The 20,706-nt window shown below is 45.9% G+C and overlaps 1 protein-coding gene across 1 annotated transcript in view; it reads right to left on the reverse strand.

The window, feature by feature from the left end:
* LOC147661219 (Fanconi anemia core complex-associated protein 100-like) overlaps window positions 1–20,706 on the reverse strand; it is a 300,048-nt gene that overhangs the window by 198,598 nt on the left and 80,744 nt on the right. Inside the window, exon 4 of the mRNA XM_086951228.1 lies at window positions 2,258–3,195. Coding sequence (XP_086807354.1) covers window positions 2,258–3,195 — 938 coding nt within the window. The remainder of the gene's footprint in view (window positions 1–2,257; window positions 3,196–20,706) is intronic.

Genomic DNA, 20,706 nt, shown 5'->3' on the forward strand with positions numbered 1-20,706 from the left:
GCCATTTCATATGTTAGATTCCCCGACAGTTGGACCAAGACGGGAAAAAAGGGGCAAAGCTATAAACAATATTTAAAAGCAACATGTAAAAATGACAGATATGAATAAACGAGATATGTTGCTTAACTTAGTGGGAAATGAAGTGGAAGAATTGTTAATAGCATTTGGAAAAGAACAAATCCAAACGTAGCAAAGCATGCATAAATATTAAAATGAATGCTTTAACCCACAACAAAACATTGATTTTGAAAAGTATACATTTTATACATCATGTTAAGGTTCAGATAAAACACAGTTTGATTCAAAAACCAAGCTTAGAATATGAGTCACACTGTGAATTTTATAAATTCAACAAGTAAGTAATATTCATATGTATTATAGAGGGTTGCCATTCAACAGCATTTAGAGAAAAAGCTAAAAGAATCACTAGAATTGTCAAATACTGTATAACTGGCCATCAGAAGCCAGGGCGGATCTCGAGCAAGGGGCATGGAAGATGGCCACCTCAAATATTAGAACACTTCAGTAAAATGTCAGTAAAAAATAATAATATAAAAAAAAGAAATAAGGCAAAGCATGTTACAGACGTGAACTGTTATTCTCACATGTAAGAGCATGCCTAGCAATGGGCCAACAATGTTAAAAATACAATACTCAAAATAATTTTGCTAATGTATTTAAATCAAATGTTAGGTGATAGAGAGGAGACTTTAAATAACTTATAAGAACGACAGAACAGAAACCTGATAAGCAGTTAAATGCAAAAATTGGATAAAAAGGGTGATTCTGATTTTTTTCCAGTACAAAGTATAAATTAACAATCGAACTTAAGGGTAGAAAAACAAATCAGACATCTGGGAGGAGAAAATGAAAGAAACCAATTTACTGGACTGACAGATAATAAAGAAAACGGCATCAATTGGCCTCAAAGTTGGCCACCACACAACTATATTTGTGTCTGACAGTGAGGCTACATATAAAATAATTTGAGCAACAGAATATGAAAAAATGTATGTCAAAATTACAATGTTGCTACAAAAAACAAGATTTGGGAGTGGAGAGGGAGTGCCCTTCGTGAGCAGAGGAGGTGGATACGGCCACCTCAGAAATTCATACAAAACCAAAAAGATCCACCTTCCAGGGGTTCAAAGGAATGGGTTTCCTATCATGGTAGGATGCACACAGTGTTTGCTTAAATACCCCTCACACACCAAAAGGGCCCTTGGTGTCATGCTTCATCATAGGGGTCTTTCCGCCCGCTGCGGGACGGGACGTGCTATGACCAGCGACTACGCAGGAGCACTGAAAATGCAGTACTATGTGTGATGAAGAGGAAGTGATAGGAAGGCTCAGGGGTGGATGCGAGAAGTGAGTTATAAAAAACACCTGACCTCGTAGACATAAGAAACTTTAATAGGTCGGGGTGGTTGGTGTTGTTAAAAAGATGGTGCTGAGTAGTCCTGCATGTTATGTGCTGGTACTCCTAATCAAGTAAACATGTTTCGAAGCATAAAATCTTCTTCATCAAGACTAGAAATGATCCCTTCTGTATTCACTATGTTGCTATCAATTTCATGCAAGAATGGGGTGCTATGTACAAAAAAGGGAAAAAGGATGCAAAACGTCATGCATTCCATACAATACCCAATCGGTAATGTTAAAGTGTAAGCCCAATCAATATTTCTGAAATATAAGCTAGAGTAAGCAGGAGACCTTGAGCCTTTAAACGGGTGGGAAGGGAATGCCACTGTACTGCAGTGATCACCAGGCCCTCACCTCTGCTAACGCCATCCCGCGGCTCCGTGGCACCACTCCCTTCAAAACCACCCCAGAGATACGCCATCAATGAAAAAGAGATTCTTTTGTGATGCACCCCCATGTACATGCAACCCATCATGTATGCCCCCTACTTTGTGATTGGGTTATAGAGAGGTAAGTAATTAACCGCAGTCTAACTGCTTCACCACTGATATACCATTTATTGAACATGACCCACATCTAGAAATACAGCTAAACACAGCCAAAGGAAAACCATGGCCTTGCTGTTAAATCATAACGTTTAATGCCTCATCCATCCCTTCTCCCTGCCAAGAGGTCAGCTAACTATATTACAATTGTCTATAGTAACTCAATTCAGCCCAGAAATGTAGCTAAAACGTAATGTTTGTCACAGGAAGGTAGTAAAACGAGACACTGACTGAACACTTCCCAAATACACTCTCAACTTCACAAGTAAGTGCACTGCATCATACTGTACCTCCTGGAGTCCTGGGAGTGATGGTCATGGCAGCAGCACTGCAGATGTTCAAGTTCACAGGCAGCAAAGCAGGCAGTCTCTCGGTCTTCCAGTCTTCGGGTGATTTGTGCACAGCGAAGACGTTAGAAGGAGTACTGTAGTACAGGCTGCTGTCACAGCAGATGCCACTAATGATGGGTCCTACGAGGTGATACTCCTTAAAAACGAGAACAGGTGCCCCTTCTTTCATCCCGGCAGTCACAGTCACACACTTGCCTTGATGTCCTATGGCAACGATGCAGACAGAACTCAAGCCTGCAGAGGTGGACTCTTGGTGCTCGCCGTCACCTTCTCCGAGATGCCACCTCAATGCCCCGATGTGAACAATTGGCTGCTCCAAGTGGTAGAGGAGAAGTTGTGGCCCTGAAGGATGGTCTTGAACTGAAGGGCAGACACTTTTCAGACTATGAATTGCAACCGTCTTCAGCGGAATGCAGCACAAACGTCCATCTGGGAAACCACAAAGAACCATGGGAGAATGCACCATGGCAGCATCAACTCCAAAAAGAAGACGGAAAAGGGGCGCTTCCACTGTGAAGAATCTACTGTGAGTGAGGTCCTCGTCAGGTGGTTTGCTTCCAAAAGGAGCCAGGCAGCACAGGAAAGGAAGAAAACGCAACTCCATCTTTGTTGTTTCATCGACTTCTGATTTGAAGGAAGCTGGGATTTCCACTTCCCCAATTGGCTGATAGTTTACAGTTTGTTGATGTCCAGGGTCGCTTTGAAATTTCTGAATTCTCCATCTGCCTGGCCACCTGGACACAGTCACCAGGATGCCGTTCACTATTGTGAACGTGCAAATGGTGGAGTCTGTCAAAATGCAGTCTTCTGAGCCCACGGTGTGAACAATGGGAGGGCAGCTTCCTCCACTTCGGTCAGGATCTGGTTCTTTAGAAGACCTTTAAATAAATAAGAAATACTCAGAATTGGAGCACAGACACCATTCATCAAGCAAGGTAAAGGAAATGTCAAAACTATCTCCCAGATCAATGCCTCTGTTCATCTTTTTACCCTAACCTGGATGAATTGTGGCCCAACTTCTACTATACTTTTAATAAATCATTATTGACTATCTAGTAGCACAAACAGTATCCACACATGAAGATTATAAACAAGCTTTAGTTTACAGTGTCTTTATTAGTATGCCCTGTATTGAAAGACTGCATTAAAGTTGCTTTTTTACTTGCTTGTGGATGTTCGCAGTATGTGTTACCTCACATATCGGGATTAAGTGTGCACCAGTGCATAGCTTAGAAAGGCCAATGTGCAGCACTAAAGGAGGCAGCATAGCTCCTTTAGCATGAGTGAACATACACGCTAGGTCATCTTGGACACATATGTAGGTTGCCATGCACAAATATGCTGATGAGAGAGGTACATATTGCCCATTGGTTGGCTCTTGTTGATACAGTAGTTGTGTACATGTCAGGGGTATTTGGTGATGTGGGGTTGGGAAGGATTAAGACATGTGTATAGTTGACAGCTGGAGAGAGATGGTAATGTGAGACTTGTGGAGACAGAAACACTGCAGCGTTCATATTTTGCCAGGATATGGCTGGTAAAGATTTTAGAAATTAAAAGGCCTTAAGATCCCTTTTATTCCATGAGGTTTGATGGCAGAAAATGAGAAAAATTAGGGGCTTTAAAAAATATGGCAAAACAATCATTAACAACATCGAGATGTGGTTTTATGTAAGAAAGTGAAAATAGGCAGCAGTTGTGGAAGCGTTAAAAATTCCTACCAAGTATTGTAGCAAAGTAATTACCCTTAAGGGGAATACTACCATAAATTATAGCTGACTCCACCATAAAAACTGCTATTAAAGCAATTACTGACAAGGAGCACTACCCAGTATTTTATAAATGCCCAAGTCTCAACCAGAATAGGAAAGTAAGTGTAATTAAACACTACATCTATGCATGAAAACCTCAAAAGCCAAAACAAGTCATGCGACATTTTCTAAAATACGAATTATAAATATTTGTTGTTAATGGGGAGAGCAGTTGGCCTAAGGCTAGGGCGGTCGACCTGGGAAACTGGGTTCGATTCTCGGCAAGGACGCTGAACATCCTGTGATTTTGGGCAAATCACTTAATCTCCCCTTGCCTAACAAAAATGAATGTGTCCTCATGTAACGCAACTGGTGCTATGTAAAGCGCTCTGATACCCGATTATGGTCAAGTTCGCGCTATAAAACTCTGTAAGAAAAAGTGTTTGTTACGTAAGCTACGTGTTGTTTCTCTTGATGCAACATGTTGTTGCCCAAATGCAAAGGAAGGAGAGGGAAACTCGTCAAACGAAAATCTGGAAACGAATAGAAAGATACATCTAAGACTTGTGATTTTCACGAGAAAACAGATTCTATCAAGAGGAGGATTAGGCACGATGAAAAGAGCTGCTAAACGATCAACACGTATCAATTATGGATTAGGATATTTTCTGAAACAGAATCTGCATGTTTTGAATGGTAGATCTGCTAAAAAACAGCCGCGTAGCTAGGGGGGGGCGAGGGGGGCGGTCCGCCCCAGGCGGCACAATTTTAGGGGCGGTGGCATTTACAAGGTGCACTTGCTCTTTACACGGGGGCCGCGGGGCACTGGCGACGGCATTTATAATTTATTTGGGGACACTTAAATTCTATAATAAAATTAATTATAAAGGCCGCCAGTGCCGCGCGGCCGCCGTGTGAAGAGCCCACCTTGTAAATGCGCAGCCTGCGCGTCCGGTCGTCTTACCCAGTTTGAGTTATTAAAAAATCGGACCTGATCCCGTCCCAGATGACGGTGGCGGCCCTGGGAATTATGATTGGCCAGCCTTCGCGCTAGTCACGCGCCCCACAGCCACGGTTACGCGCTCACCTCTCGTGAGCGAATGCCAGCACGACTATCACTGGAGGCGGGCCGGACCCGGGCGGCAAATTCAAATTGCCGTGGCCGTGACCCGCTGTAACTCAAGGACTGAATCTGCCGGCAGCCAGCCTTGCTTACACGGTACACCTCTGCAATGTCTGCCTTTTAAGGGTGGTGTTTACGTGTGTCTCTCTGCAGGATCTGTCATTGGCTGCAGTGTTTGAGCATGTGTGTGTGGGAGGCGTGCATGTGAGTGCCGAATTGAATGAAAATCTGTGTCGGTTCTCCTCTGCGCTACAAAGAACTTTCCGATATGAAAACAATAGCTGCTCTCTGAAGACTCCGCTCTTCACTGCAGCAGCACCCACCCCATGAATGCGAGAGAAAATAGGAGTGAAAGGGGAAATTAGAGAAAAGATAGTAAGGGTGCATACAAGAGGAGAAACGGGAGGATACATTAAAACAGTAATCTCATAAAAACAAAAGAGGAAAAGAAAATTAAAAAAACAGATCATTAAAAATATAGGATAGGAAGGGAAGGAGAAACCATAAACCAAAGGACAAGAAAGAGGGGCAGAAAGAGGGAAAAGAATGAGCATTTAAAGTAATAAAGAAGGTAATCTGAATGCTGCTGGATAAAACGTGAATGAGCTGCCACTTAGAATGTGTCCATCGCAGAGTTATTACTGTAGTCTGAAGTTTCCAGATACAGGCAGTTCGGTGGGCTAATAACATGCTGCAGAGATGCACGTTTAGCATGCAGGTTCCAGATTTAAATTACAAAACTATGCAAAGATCACTGTCTTTTCCTGAAGGTCCCATGTCAGAATCACACTGAGAAAGCTGAATAGGTTAATGCTCCCAAAGAAGCGATTTTATGTGATTTATTGATCAAAGTTTGGAGTCATCGTACTGCATAAGTAGGTAACGTGCACATTGCATGAATCTACATGTAACCTTTGTATCACAGGTTCCAATTTCAGTGTACTAGCTCCACACTAGAAGAGCACTGATAGTATGATCTCTATACCAGCAGAATTCTGGGGCTAAAGCTTAAAAAATAAATACAAAAAATAGTAATGTGTTTGTTCTGGCCATCTGATTGATTTAGGTAGTATGTGGGACAAGCAGATTTCCTAACAAGTATATTTCAGTTACTTTTGCCCTCTGGACAATTACTTTTTGAAACAAAATGTACAGCCCTGTATACGCCAACAAAGGCAGGCGTTGGAGAAAAATTTGGCAGGCGAACTTCTGGATTACTGGGACAAGATCCCTGACACATACTTTTTATCTCGAGTGGGCCTTATGGTACTTCTGTAGGCCATATAAACACAGAATAAATTATTTCCTTTCATAATGTAGCTTGTGCTACTAGCTAGCACTTCATCTATGAATGTACCTTTGATGAGGGGCACTGTTAAAGGGTGGCAGTGAGGGAATCCAAGGAGGAGGCCATGGGGGCGCTGGGCTACGGAGCGATGAAGGGCACTCGTAGAGGGTGGCAGTGAGGGAATCCAAGGAGGAGGTGGGCCTTTGGAGAGAGGAGGGGCGCTGTTGGAAGGTGGTAGTGAGGGAATCCGAGGACGAGGTCATGGGGGGATGGTGGTAGATACAGAGAGATGAGGGGCACTGGTGGAGGGTGGTAGTGAGGGAGTCTGAGGAGGAGGTGATGAGGGGGAGGGGCTACGAAGAGATGAAGTTGCACTGTTGGAGGGTTGTAGTAAAGGTATCTACAGAGAAAGAGGTCAGTGATAGGGCGCCAATAAATAACTCTCCACACGTTCTGTATACACACAGAAGCAATCCTAGTATCATAGTGACTGTTGGCAAGTAGGTATGATGCACATGACACATTCAGAATAGTAGTGGCATGAGCATCACCAGAGCCTGCCCTGATGAACTGGCATAAATATCTCTAGATCTCTAGTGCGACTGACAAGTTACACACCAAGTGTAAATACACCAGACAACACTTCAAACAGGACATTTTGTTTTCTGCCCTTGGCTCAGAAGCAGCTTGGTCTACAGTCGGGTATTCAATCCATCCGGTATTGCTGTTTAAAGCCTACAGCACAGCAAGTGTCGAAAGACCCCTAAATCCAACACCCCACCTTCAGATCCAGGTGAGTGCCAAAGTAGTCTGTCTCGAGTTACAGTCACGACGCACGCTGATGAGAGCACCGGTCTGTGAACATGTGGCATTGCGGCTGTTTAGAGAGAGCTCAAATAATACACCAGGAGAGAAGAATCACTAAAATCCATGCTGCTCACTCTGTCCCACATGGGACCTGGGCCCAGACTACAACAGGGTGTGAGGGCCCCTAACACAGATCTCAATTGCCTCAGGCCTATACCATAAATTCATAGTGTCAGCTGACTTAAGGACTCCGGCCGCCATAGAGAGCATGTGCATAATAGCATGATTGCTAGGCAAGCTTCGGGAGAGCCTGTGCGACACACAGTCCGGCAGGTTGACAAATATTTTAAAATATTAAAAAAAAATCACACCAGTATAATTAAGCGGGTGGCCCCGGGGTGCTGTGCGCAGCCCTCTACAACTGCGAGTTCAGAGAGTTAACACTTACTTGCACTAGTTAATAACCAATGAAAAACTAGCATTCAAATGATACATGTGAGAAATATTTGGGCCCGAAATTTGACAGTGAGGTGAGATTCAAAATTCGAGTCCGAGACTTAAGCTCACACAATCACAGGGCTGCGGATGGCAGGGGCGGCAACCTGAGGGATAGCCCCGGGCGCCACAAGCTCTAGCTACGCCCCTGCTAAAAAAGCATCACCCCCAGCACAGATCCCAGTCATAAACGATCTGTGAATGAGAGCCAAAGGTTATTCTCCACAGTAACGCTGAATTCTTAGTCCTGCAGCCTTCATCAGTCACACATTAGGGATGTCCAGTCCTGGAGCAGGAGCCCTAGAAATAGTACAAAGCTTAGAAGCGAAGCTAGAAACCCAGGAGTGGCCAGCTGGGCCCGCTTACAGGCTGGGTCCCCTAAGCTTACCTTCAGCCCCTATCACCTTCGTCCCCTTTTCTCTGTCTGCAAGGTGGGGCTATTCATGGAGAGAAAGAGGTCGAGAAAATGGAAAACGTTGTATCAAAGAAAGGGGTAGAAGAATAAGAATACAGTAGTTATGTGGGAAAGGGGTGCGTTGTTGGACTGGTGTTCTATTTCAAGTCTAACACCTTCCTTACTGATACACTGACTGGAGTTGGAATAGTAATTTATACTATTTCCAAGTCCAGCGACCCCCTAAGGCAAGTCCAGGTAACTACTTGCTTGGTACCGTAGCTGAAGGGGTAGTGACAGCAGAGTAAAGGCATGTGTGGGAAATGCGTGTGGGGTTCCGTCATACATCCTAGATAAGTATGATAGCAACATATACATTTTTCCTATCTTTGGCTCTAAACTACTTCCTATAGGAATATTCAAAAGCATGAATTGAAGTAGGAGGCACAAAACATGACTTTGGACTAGCTGAAAATGTTCAAAAGGGTAAAACAATTTCCATTTGGCTCCGAAGCTTCTGTACAAGGCAAGATATTCACAGAAGGCATGAAGCGTTGCTCAAGTAGTGATTGCACTGTTGGAACATGCCACTGAAGCAGGATACCAGCAGCATTTGCCCTCGGCACCAGTCAAAGGAAGTATGAAGAAATAGCTTCCTAAAATGTGAGAAACAATTCAGCAAACTATGGCTGTCCTGATTGCTCCCTAACTGACAGCAGCACCCACCTAGGAAGCAAACAACTTGAAAGGCAGACAAAACAGTTGAGACCCTTCTAATAAAAAATGGGGAGCTCTCCCAACTGTAAAAAATGTTCCTTGTGCATCAAAGGGAAGGTTACAAAAGGCAAATAAACGTCTTGATTCAAGTAAAACTGAGACACCTGTTTGCACTGTCATACTGTCTAATACATACATATAGGCGCATTTTCTGCCAAACCATTCAGTGGTGCTAAATATTAGACAGGCAGTTCCTCAGAAAACTCATCTCACCCTTGCACGTACAATAGTTTTTAAAAACAGTCTTTTTAGGAATCTCCTTTTAAAAAGAATTGCCCAACTCTGGTGGTTAATTTCTTTCGAAAGTGCCCTCGATTGCATGGCAGAAGCCCCTTCCTCATAAACGAATGCTCGGTGGGTCGCCATGACACTTTGGTCCACTCGCCATTCTTCTTTGTTTCTCAAAAACACTTTCTCTCTGCATTTTGTGGTCATTATTGGTTTCCCCTGCCTTGAATGGAGGACCAGAGTTGGAAAAATCAGCACTACGAGGCCTTCCCTAAATAAGTCGGGCCTCCCAATCGACTAGAGGTTGCGGCCCGATATGGAATAGACTACAGTCAGTGTTTGCATGCCAGCTCCACTCCCACACAGCAAATGGTCCCCCTCCTCTAAATGGGTGCGGGCCCACAGTTTTGCAGAAGGAAGTTTTCGCTCAACCAAAACTCCAAAGGAAAGGAGGTCTGAAGCATTTTAGAATTTTGTAGAGCATAGTGAGTCAGTCTAACTTCAAATCAAACTAGTCTTAGAACCACCAGCACAGTTAAATGTTCATCCCATGTGTATGCAGTTTACGCTCTTCGTACTGGGGTACCTTACCAACAGTTACAAACAGAACACCTAACTGTGCCTGGTGGAGGAATGCAGCAGGCCTGGTCTGCTGGGACTCTAAACATATTGTCAACTACAATAGATGCTTTATATGTCATCCTTTCATTTCAGCAATTTAATGTGGAATCTAACTGCCTGATACTGAGAACAAAGGTCTAAACGATCAGTGGTTCAAGTGTAGTTTAATCAGTCTTTAGAAAACCTGATCAACCGCAGCGTGGTGTAAAAACGTATTGGCGATTAAACAACCCCTGGCCGTTGCGTATGTGACTGGAGCAGTGAAGGCAAAAACAGAAGGTGCCACAGGAGCCAACTGGCATTGGAGGAGAGATTAATGGCAATACTAATGCACTGGGCACTGGTGTACAAGGCTGAGGTACTGCATCAGTGGTATCTGGACCTGGCACAGCCGTAGCGGGTAGACTTAAAGTCACATTGGCGGTAAAGAAAGCTCTTTGAAGCACCATCATTCGTAGGAGCGCCTCATCACACCCTGCACATACCGCTCAATGCGGCTTCCATCTCTTTGATGCGCGCTCCCTACAGGCGAGTTTTAGGGAGATTTTTTAAAACTCCAGTATAGATCTTTTGATCCTTGTGCACTTTATCCGACTTTGGCCTCAGAAGAACTGGTCAAACATAAGTCTTCTTTTGATGGTACAGGTATCAGATTAGAGCAACACAAAAAGATGACGGACGGAATGCTGAACATTGTCAAACATTCACCGCCAGTCACAGATCTGTGTTAAATCCATCGTTGTTTGCTCACCACGCCACCCCAGTTTGGACCCATCCGGGCTCAGGACTCTTGTTTCCGGCACAGGGAGGACCTGGCCTGGCAGTTCGGGCTGGACTGCTCCCACTGGGCGCAGGGTCAAGACTGATTTGCATATGGCTTGGTCCAAACTGGAATGCCATGGTGAGCAAAAGAAAAAAAATGAATTTAGGCCCAGATCTCCGTACTGGGGATGAATTTTGACAATGCACAGCAATCCGTCCATCAACTTTTTGTGTTGTTACAGTTATCAAATTTATATTACCTTGAGATCTCAAATTACTCTGTGATAAATAAATGAAACAGTGCCTCCAAGCACCGTTTCAGTTAGCGATTGAACTACAGATGGTGATTTGTTATGCTTTGCTGCCACCTAGAGGGTGACATGTTAACAGCGATCCCACAAATGTCTTTTTCAAAAAATCAGAGTAGAAAATAATGTTGGACTTGTCTCGCCTTCCGATGCAGCTCGTGGAATATATGCGGAGCGTAATCTATAACAACAAAAACATAACTACAATTCTTGGGACAGTGTTGTCAGTAGCATTTACGCAAGTGAGCGAGAAACACAAGGCCTGAAAAGGCCTTACTGGGATTCAATAGTAGTAGCACGTGTGTAGTGTGAAACACAGTGGAGATTCAAACCTTAAAATCTACCAGATGCCCAGATTCTCGTTTTTAGGTCTGAGCTTCAATGCACCGCAAAGATTTCTGGCAACTCAAAAGACGGATGCAGGCATTTGTCATAAAAAACAATGTACCGTTGCCATGCACTGGTGATCAGAAACGTTCGGCTGATGGCATTGCAGGGGGAATAAATCACTATGGTCCGCTCGCTCAGAAGCCGGCGGAAACACCTCTCAGGGCTGACCAATGACAAAAGGAAAGCCACGTTGTCGCCTTATGTTAGCAAATGTAGTGACCAGCTGGTCACTGTTCTAGTGTTTGTGGTGCCAGCCACTCTCCGAGGGCTGGCTTACACTCCACCCCACACTCATCTAACACCAGCGTCACAGGACATGTGACCCTGCTAATAAAAGGGGCCGGGCACATGTGCCCTTGGCCAGTTCCAGTAAAAAGATGCCAGTGTCTGTGTCGTCTTCTATGTGCAAGGGGGCCTAGGGCCCCACAACATTATATTGGCAACGAGCGGGTGGACCCGCGTGAGTAGCCGCCTTGATGGTTGTAGAGGGGAAGAGAGTAGCCCGTGCCGAGGGCACCCCCTGCCAGAGGGCATGGGAAGTGCCTGGTTGCCCGTGGGGTTTGTGGTGAGCCTGTGGGGTGAAGGTGATCTGGAGCCCACCCCGCACTGGAGGGAGATGCGGTACGTGACAGCACCTGACACAGAGGCGCAACTAGAGGCAAATTTCGGGGGGGGGGGGGGCTAAGAAAAAAATTCGGGGGGGGGGCTGAACCTTTAATCAGTAGGCAGAGTGGAGCTGCAGGGGCTCTTAGAAGGGGTGAAACAACTGCAAGGCCTGATTAACATTCAAATGGTCTTTTAAAGACCTGTGAAACGTTCGGGTGCTGCTCTGTGTGTGCCCGGGATCTGTCTCATCCCGGGCTGCCACACACAACGGGGGGGCTGAAGCCCGGTGAGTCCAATGGGTGTTCCGCGCCTGACCTGACAGTGGAGGGACCTATGTGGCGAGTGAGGGAGCCAACAGAATTGCCCCTACTAACGGCCTGCGAAGGCCACAACTGAAGCACGAGTGGTGCCGGACAGCTGAGGTGCCTGCCCGCTGCCGTATCCTGTTGTCGGAGAAGCAGGAGGGCCCGGTCAGCCATTGGGCGTAAGGTGAGCCCCATCGAGGGCAGCATGAGAATGCGTGCACGGCAGAAAATGAGTGTGGGCTGGTCTGGGCACGCGTGATGGCCTCAGCGCCCACAGTGTGAGTGAAGCTGCCGAGGCTCAGAACAGTGGGCAAGGAGTGCCCACCTACCCGAGTAGTAGGAAGCGGTGTGGGAAAAGAGGGGCCACCACTCCATGGGAGTGAAAAACAGCACGTGCGTCAGAGCACTGAATAGGCCCCGTGAAGACATTTGTTTGCGGCCCGGTGAAGAGCGTGATCTGCAAAGTGAGCCTGCTGCCGGCGGGGGTGTGCTAAGCAGGGGAGGAGGTGCAGAGCAGGACGAGGCAGCGTGAGCACAGTGTAAGGCCCTGTGCGGTCCGTGATTAATGGAGACTGCTGCCTAAGTGCCGGACTAATTAAAAAAAAAATGCTGCTCCTCTTGAGGCAGCCAAGCGCGACATGACACGTCCCAGAGAAGGAAGAAATACGGCTTACCTTCATGGTGTGAAGGCAGAGAACCAGGACTGCAGTGAAGGGGATGTCAGCTCCCGCATGTGCAGATGGGGAGGAGTGGAGTCAGTAGCCTAAGGGGACTGTGCAGCGGGCGACCTTAGCCTGAAGTGAAGAGGTGTTTCACAAGGATTGAAGCACTCCACATGTAATAGCCCAAATTTAGCTTAGTCCACATAAAAAGACATCCAGAGAGTTTCCCATGCAGATTATCTTCTTTTATTCCTTTAAGATTCAGATCCAATCCCAACCAACGCGTTTCGCCGAGGTTATTTAATACCTCTTGGCTTCGTCAGGGCTTATCTTCAATTTGAACCTGCCTCCAATTTCTTACGGGGGTGCTTAAACGTATTAATCGCTGCACTTTAGCTTGGCGGAGGGAATAGTATCCTTGTATTTGTAATCTCTGCGCTTCTATCTATATGCTCCAAAAACGAACTCCACTCTTTTAAATCGTCTTGTATCACAATGTCCAAATCACTTTATCTGTCATGTTCTGTTTCACTGCCGAATAACAATCTTTCCACTCCGCTGCCCTCATCAATCCGCACCCCTTCTCTTGCTTCGACCCGGCGTCCCGTGTACAGGCAGCCTGACAGATAAAGTGATTTGGACATTGTGATACAAGACGATTTAAACGAGTGGAGTTCGTTTTTGGAGCATATAGATAGAAGCGCAGGAGGCCGAAAAGGAGACCCGTGGTCAGACCCGTGGTCAGAGAAGTTGGCCTGCGAGAGGTTGGATAAGATGAGCTGCGAGAGGTCAGAGAAGATTTATCGAAAGACGAAGGTAGGAGACCTAGGAGAGGTTGTGAAATAAATAAGGTCTCAATGTAAGGTCTGGTTGCTGGAAGAGGAGAAAGCATCATCCTAGGGGTAGGACATGGCCAAGGAGACCCGTGTAAAGTGCATGTCATATAGAGGGACCTGGTCAGAAAAAAAGAAGAGTAAGACCAGATGGGACCAGACCGCGTCATGAAGGGAAAGAAGAGAAAAAGGAAGAAGTGTGGTACAAGGCTACTGTGAAATGACTCCAAAGTAAGAGAAAGAGTGTGTGATAGATATCTGGCACACTGCAAGGCACAGAAGAGGACTGAGTGCAAGAACATCTTTAGAGTGTTGGACATCGGGAGTAAAGCGCAATAGGTATGTAATATCCACAGGTCAGTAAAGAACCCGTGGCATCATGAGAGACTGGCTGCTGAGAAGTCTTCGGTTACACCAAGCAAACCTGGTGCCTGCAGATGAGATCAAGCTGGACCATTGGTACCATCCACCTTTGGGGTCACACAGGAGACTGGATTGTGGTCCAGCTCGGACAACCTGAGTGATCTCGGACATGGGGTCTAGAAGAGGATCAGACCACTCCATACCTGACGGTGGCGATCCTGGGCCAAGGGCCTCAGGGATTACCTGTGAGAGCGGGATCCCAATATGAGAGATGAGTCTACAGCAGCTCCCCCACAGGTCCCAGAAAGCATGAAGATCTCTTGCCGTAAGCTGGTTCTTCCAAAGACCGTCTGTCAATTCCTGTGCACCAGAGAGCCTGAATGGCAGGAGTAATCCGATCCGAAAACAACGAGCCAGGTGGAGCAAGGAACTTGAAGGTAGGACTCAGATTACTTCCTCCACGAGCCTAGAGTATGGTGTTGGAGTGACATGGCGAAGTACACCCAAACCAGTGGAAGCCTGGTGAAGAGGACCTAAGGGGCATCCCATGAGAGGAGACTATCAGTATGAGAGGGGCATCCTGGTGAGAGAAGGAGATCATTTATTACTTCACCATCTTGCAGCTGGAAGCACTGCTGCATTCGCGGAAGACTCTGCAACAATAAACAGGATGTCATCCGTCGTAGGAAGCTTGATGTTCATTCAGCCAGGACATCTTTGTGAAAACGTAACATCTACCATATTCACTATCGCTCCACATGCACCGTCTCAGGAGACTGTGCATATAGACTTTGCTTGTAAATGTCCACGCATTGCGTCCTGGGAGGACCGAATCCACAGTACACCGCTGAACTGTGCCAAGTAGAAATGGTGATCCTAGCTGCACTTGTACCATCGTCCTGTTCTGAAAGCAGCCAAATAGACTCTGTGGAGTTTTCTGTTGTTGTTTAATTCTCTCATACACAATGAACTTGTTGTTCCAGTTCTAATAAAGTTTGGGTGGGATGTAGTGACCGGCTTGTCACTGTTCTACAGTCTGTAGTGCCAACCATTCCAGGGGGCTGGATTACACTCCACCCCACACCCATCCAACACCGGCATCACAGGACATGTGACCCTGCTAATAAAAGGGGCAGAGCACACGTGCCCCTGGCCAGTTCCAGTAACTAGATTCCAGTGTCTGTCGTTCTTATATGTGCATGGGGGCCTACGGCCCCACAGCATTACAGCAACGTATCATTCGCTTCTGACTAATTAGCTCAGCTAGATGTTTTTGCACCCACTCCATTTATCTCTCCCTTTTCCATCTAGTCCACAGCGGAGAAGGCAACTCTGACAGGGGCAGAACCCCCTGCGCCTACTGATGAGGGTCTTCTTCATGTCGTCCAATAGCTGTCCTCTGCTTAGAATTGTCAAATCGTTACCTAGTAGCAGTATGCCTGGCCTGCGGTGCTGGCCTTGCAGTCTCTCTATGACTTTTGCTAGGTGCCCCCTTTTCATGCCCGGAATGTCCATCCACGTCACCTTTGTGTTATGCTCTTGCAGCCACACCCTGCCTTTTGTCACCCATTTTTCTGACCTTGTTATGAACGAACATTTCACAAAGCAAACTATCATGTTGCCCAGGTCACCTGCTGAAAAGAATGGGAGTTAATTGTTTTTTTACCTAAATGAGTAAATTTGTAGAACACTACCTGCCACCCATGAGGGTAACCAGGCGCGGGCAAGGTCCAGTTGACCAGCCAAATAGCCAGCTTTTCAGGGACTTTCAGAACTCTGGAAAAAATGATGAGGCCCATAGTTGAAAGGGCAGCTCGTTCCATGTCTTCACTGGTAGGCAGGAGAAGGAGTGGCCTCTGTATCTGCTACGTCGGATGCATCGGGTGAGGGCTAGAGAAAGGGACGCAGAGCGAGGGTGTCTGGCGGTCTGATGGAAGTTCAGGCGGTGGTTCAAGGAGGTGGATCCACAGCTGCGTAGGGCCTTGTATGTATTGGTCAGGAGCTTGACTTGGCATCTTTTCTGTACAGGGACTGGAGTTCTAAGAGGTAGGGAGTGATGTGGGCTTCGTCTAGGGAGATCCAGGATGAGTCTGGCTGCGGCATTCTGTATGGGCTGAGGTTGTTGGAGGTGAGCTGTGATCCCTGTATAGAGAGCGTTGCCATAGTCCAGTCGGTGGGAGATGAGGGATGCTTGCTGGCACCTTTCGGTTCCAGTTTGTATGTAGGACTTGTTTGCCCTTGATTCCCATCTACCCATTTGTTTGATGCGTGTTTCATCCAAACCCAGTGCAGTTGCTGTTGTTTTCTGCATCTATCCTGAAGGACTGGGGGGGGGGCGGGGGGGGGGGGGGAATCATGCTTGCCCCAAAGTTATGCGCATTACCCCCAATGAATATGAATCTGCTAAGGAATGACTCGTCCACATGCACCAGGAGCAGCAAAATCCCTCTGCCACTTTCGCATGTAATCCCTTGTTAGGCATACTAAGCAGCACTAAGGGGCGGCCAGACAACTACGTCTGACCATTCTGCTTTTACCTGCTTGATAAGTCTTTGATTTCCTCATCTTAAATGCCAAAGAATCCTCCCACAGCTGCATACCTTCCAGCATTATTTAGTAATCCCCTGCTACAGTTTTTTGACAACGAGACCACCATTAACACCCATATTGCCCCACAGAATGTGATAGCCAAAGCAGATGTGAATAGTGCTGTCTCGTAAGCGTTGCTGCATACCACAGCGAAGGCCCTTAACAACGCTGAAAATCGTTCAAAGTCATTTTGGCAGCTTGCTGTCCTCTGTTTGTGTCCCTATGTGTACCCAGTATTTCATTGCAGCAGTAATGTAGAAACCTTTTGTGGGGCCCATGCCATGGCTAATTTTGCAATGGTGGGCTACGGCTGCCAGTTGTGCTTTTGCCCATGATCTGCTGTTCACCCCTTTGAATGACCGACCGATGAAGCGCTCCAATGCTGATTGAACCGTATTCATGTCCATTAGCTACCCGATCTAAACACTTCCTTGAACGCCTCCAAGCTTTTGCCTGTATTTGATGCCACAGAGTTGTCTACCAGCCAGTCCAAATCTACTTTATCAAACTCCACTCTGCTCTGCTTCTTGGTACCAGCTCCTTCAATTTCTTCCATTTGAAAGGAGAGGGCATTCACTCTAGCATTAGACAATCCTTGAATGTGCCTTCCTCGTGATTCAACTTTGGACTTTAATTGGGCCCACATCAGGTTTCTCATGAGACACATGACCCAAAGGCAATTAGCGGACCCACCGTTTAACAGCTGCACTACTGACTGTTGACTGACTTGAGCATCAGTTTATCATCTTTTTTGTTGCCACTATTGAGAAACGTTCCAGCATGGTGATGTTCTTAGTGAGCACCTATGCCCTACAACTTGTCAGCCATACCTGTGTGCACTACGCCTTGCCTAGGGCCATCAGAAACCTTTGCTAGCCGCCAAGTCTGTGAACATTTCTAGTTGTTGTGATGTAACTCACAGCTATCTCCAAACTAACATTCCATTGAACTTTCCCAGAAACGATGTCCAATCTTGCATGTCTTGTTGCACCCCTTTGCCCTGCCTCACTAGCCGCCTTGCAAACATCAAACTTACTAGTATGACCATGCCATTAAGTTTAGCTCACCCAGGACCTCCTGAATATCTGCCAGGGTTGTGTTTTCCTCCGCCTCCCCCAACCACCTTCAGATTGGTTCATGGGGCCTTTATCTTTTCTTCTGGTAAACAGCATACGCTAGCTTTCAAGTGTATCTTGATGCCCAAGAAAACCAACCTAGTTGAGGAGCCTTTAGTCTCCCCCCTCAGAAATGGTCTGTATGTTAGTTATCTTTCTGAACGCCTTGAGGATGTGGTTGCACTGCTCCTTTCCCGCCAGTTCCACCAGTAAGAAATCACCTAGGTAGTGTAGCACTTCGCCTTCCGAATGCTCCTTCCTGAGGGTACAAACTAAGTGCTGAACATCTCAAAATAGACGCAAGCTATGGAGTAGCCCATTCGGAGGCATTTGTTACAGTAGTAGCTGCCCTGAAATTTGAAGGCTAATATGTGAAGGTTGTCTGGGTGGATGGGTAGGAGCCTAAACACCGATACATCTTCACCATTAGAGTTCCTTTGCCCACTATGGTGGAGTGCCCCCATCCGCATGCACTGCATGTGTGTCTGAATTTGCAAGACATGCCCCACGGACAGTCGCCTTTCTTGTATTTCCAATGAATGGCGTTGGGGTCCTTAGTGTAGCTCTGCCCCTTTTGTCTTTGTTGTTGTAAGGCCGAAACCTCCCCTGTTTGTATTGCACCCAAAAGAGCTGCTCTGTCTTGGTCACCCCTCGCCGTAACCATTTTGCACATGTAGCCTGAGACATTCTTGTGATCCTACTCTAGTGTGAGCCACTCCTGCATCTTCATTCTGAAACCATGTCATATTGCAACTATGACTCTTCCCCATACATGTTTTGGGCCTCGGGTATTTTGTACTCGTACAGCCATAGGTCCATTGCACAATGCGGGAACTTTTCCACTATGATGCAAGCCATCAGCAAAAGGTATCCAGTTAGTTCTCAATTTCCCTTTTCTTTCTAACGTGCTAACTCTCTCCAACGACACCTCTAGCGGTGAGAAAATGTTGTCGATTAACTCCTTTTTTCAAAATTCTCTTTTTTTATTGATGTGGGAAGTAGCTTGCTAGCCCTGTGAAATTGATCATCATAGATGGCTGTCCTGGAGATGCTCTCATGAACTGCACCTCTGCTTTTGTTAACCGGGAGCTGAACCCCATAAGCTCCTCCAATCATATATTGGGCTCCCTGTTGCACCAGGCTGGTTGTTACTGCGGCTGACCAGGATGCACTCTCTTTGAGGGGCCAGCTTGGCTCGAGTTCATGTTAATCAGCGGTTGCCTCTTTTCTATGGCATAAGAGCAAATTCCTGGCAGAGTTTGTGGGAGGAAGGTTCTGAGGTGTGCTTGTAGAGTTTGTATTATTTGGTGGCATGGTGCTCATTTTGGCCCACCCATTCACTACTGAAGGGTGCCTGCTGTTTTCTATGGTCCCTATGCCACCCGAAATGCATTTATACTATCCAGCACCCCTAGCTTTGCACCAGTAATGCCTGCCCACTCACCAGTGCTCCTCAATCCCAGACAATGCACACCAATAGAGTTAATGCATTAATTCACAATTGCACTTACATGCTCACCTCTTCATTGTAGTGCTGCTGAGCTAGTTCCTGCCATCGCCGTTGAGGCTGCAAACACAAAGGGATGAGTTGCTTGCTCTTGGTGACTCGGTCTTGTTTTGCTTCTTCCTGTGGCGTGCGTTGCTTTCTTTTTTGGCTGCTGTTTTCATTCTCCTGGCCCTTCCACCTTGAGGCTTTGCTTGTTTCCCTGGACCTTTCTTTCTGCAGCTCCACTCTTGTGAGTCTCTCCTTCGTTCCTGGAACCTTGCAATCACTGGGTCCCTTCCCAACCATCTTATGCAAGAAGTTATATATCGCATTTTCGCACTGGCTTCCAAAGCAAACTGCAGAAGTCCTCATTAAGAGCTGGTCCCTCCTTGGTTGTCTCGGGGGCCTTGCCTCTGCTCAGTTCACTTGTTTCTTTTGCTGGATGAAGCACTGCCACAGATGTGTGCACCTGACCGCTCGCTCAAATGGGCTCCTGCTCTGTTAACGCTCCCTCTTGCGTGGTCTGCAGGAAGACTGCCTTGTCTTCTCAGTGTTAAACATTAATCTACAATGGGATAACCATGTGTCTTCAGAACTTGGGTTTAGTTCAGTATATAAAAACAATTCGTTCTGTCGGAGCGAAAACAAACTTCTTTTTTTTTTTGTTTTAAACTTTTTTTATTGTTTTGCATCAACGGGGTAAATTAAGCACATTATACAACAAGATATAGACAGTAAACAAAAAGCAAAAGCAGTTACAGAAGAGAAAAAAAAGATAAAAAGGAGAAACAATTTTATGACATGATTAGATCCCATATTTTGTCCACTTTTTGCTTAGCCTGTATACCCCTAGTATTTGCCAGAGCGTACTCCATATTATATATTTCTTTAACAAGGCTCCACCACTCAAAAACCGTTGGTGGATTTTGTTGAATCCATGCTCTGGCAATAGTCAATCGTGCGCAAGCAACTAAGATATTTAATAAATCACAAAATGCAGTGTTTGCCCCTGAGGTACCTATAAATACATCTCTTAGTGAAAACGTGATAGGAATACCAAGTTTAGTAGAAATAATTTTAGTAACTCCATTCCAAAATTCGCCAAGATTTAGGCACCCAAAAAACATATGAATAATATCAGCTCCTTGCAAGTCACATTTGGGACAGTTTGTACGATCACTGAAATTATTATTATTCGATGCCCATTTAAGAATCCGATCTGGTGTATGATATAAATGACATATGGTTTTAAATAACTGTAATTTAAGATTTGAGGATTGAACCGCAAGATTAAGACTATTAAAAGAATAAGTAATAAAGTCTGGTGTTATTTCCGTTGTAAGCTTATTAGTCCATTTTTCAGCCAGTTTATGTATATCATTGATATTATATCCTGAGAATAATTTATACCCTCTACTAATCATTGCTTTATCCTCTTCCTTATATATACAGTTTCATACTTCAGATTCAGACTAGTAAATTCTAT

This window comes from Lissotriton vulgaris, unplaced genomic scaffold (genome assembly GCF_964263255.1).
Source record: "Lissotriton vulgaris unplaced genomic scaffold, aLisVul1.2 SCAFFOLD_439, whole genome shotgun sequence".
In the NCBI taxonomy this organism is placed as follows: domain Eukaryota; kingdom Metazoa; phylum Chordata; class Amphibia; order Caudata; family Salamandridae; genus Lissotriton; species Lissotriton vulgaris.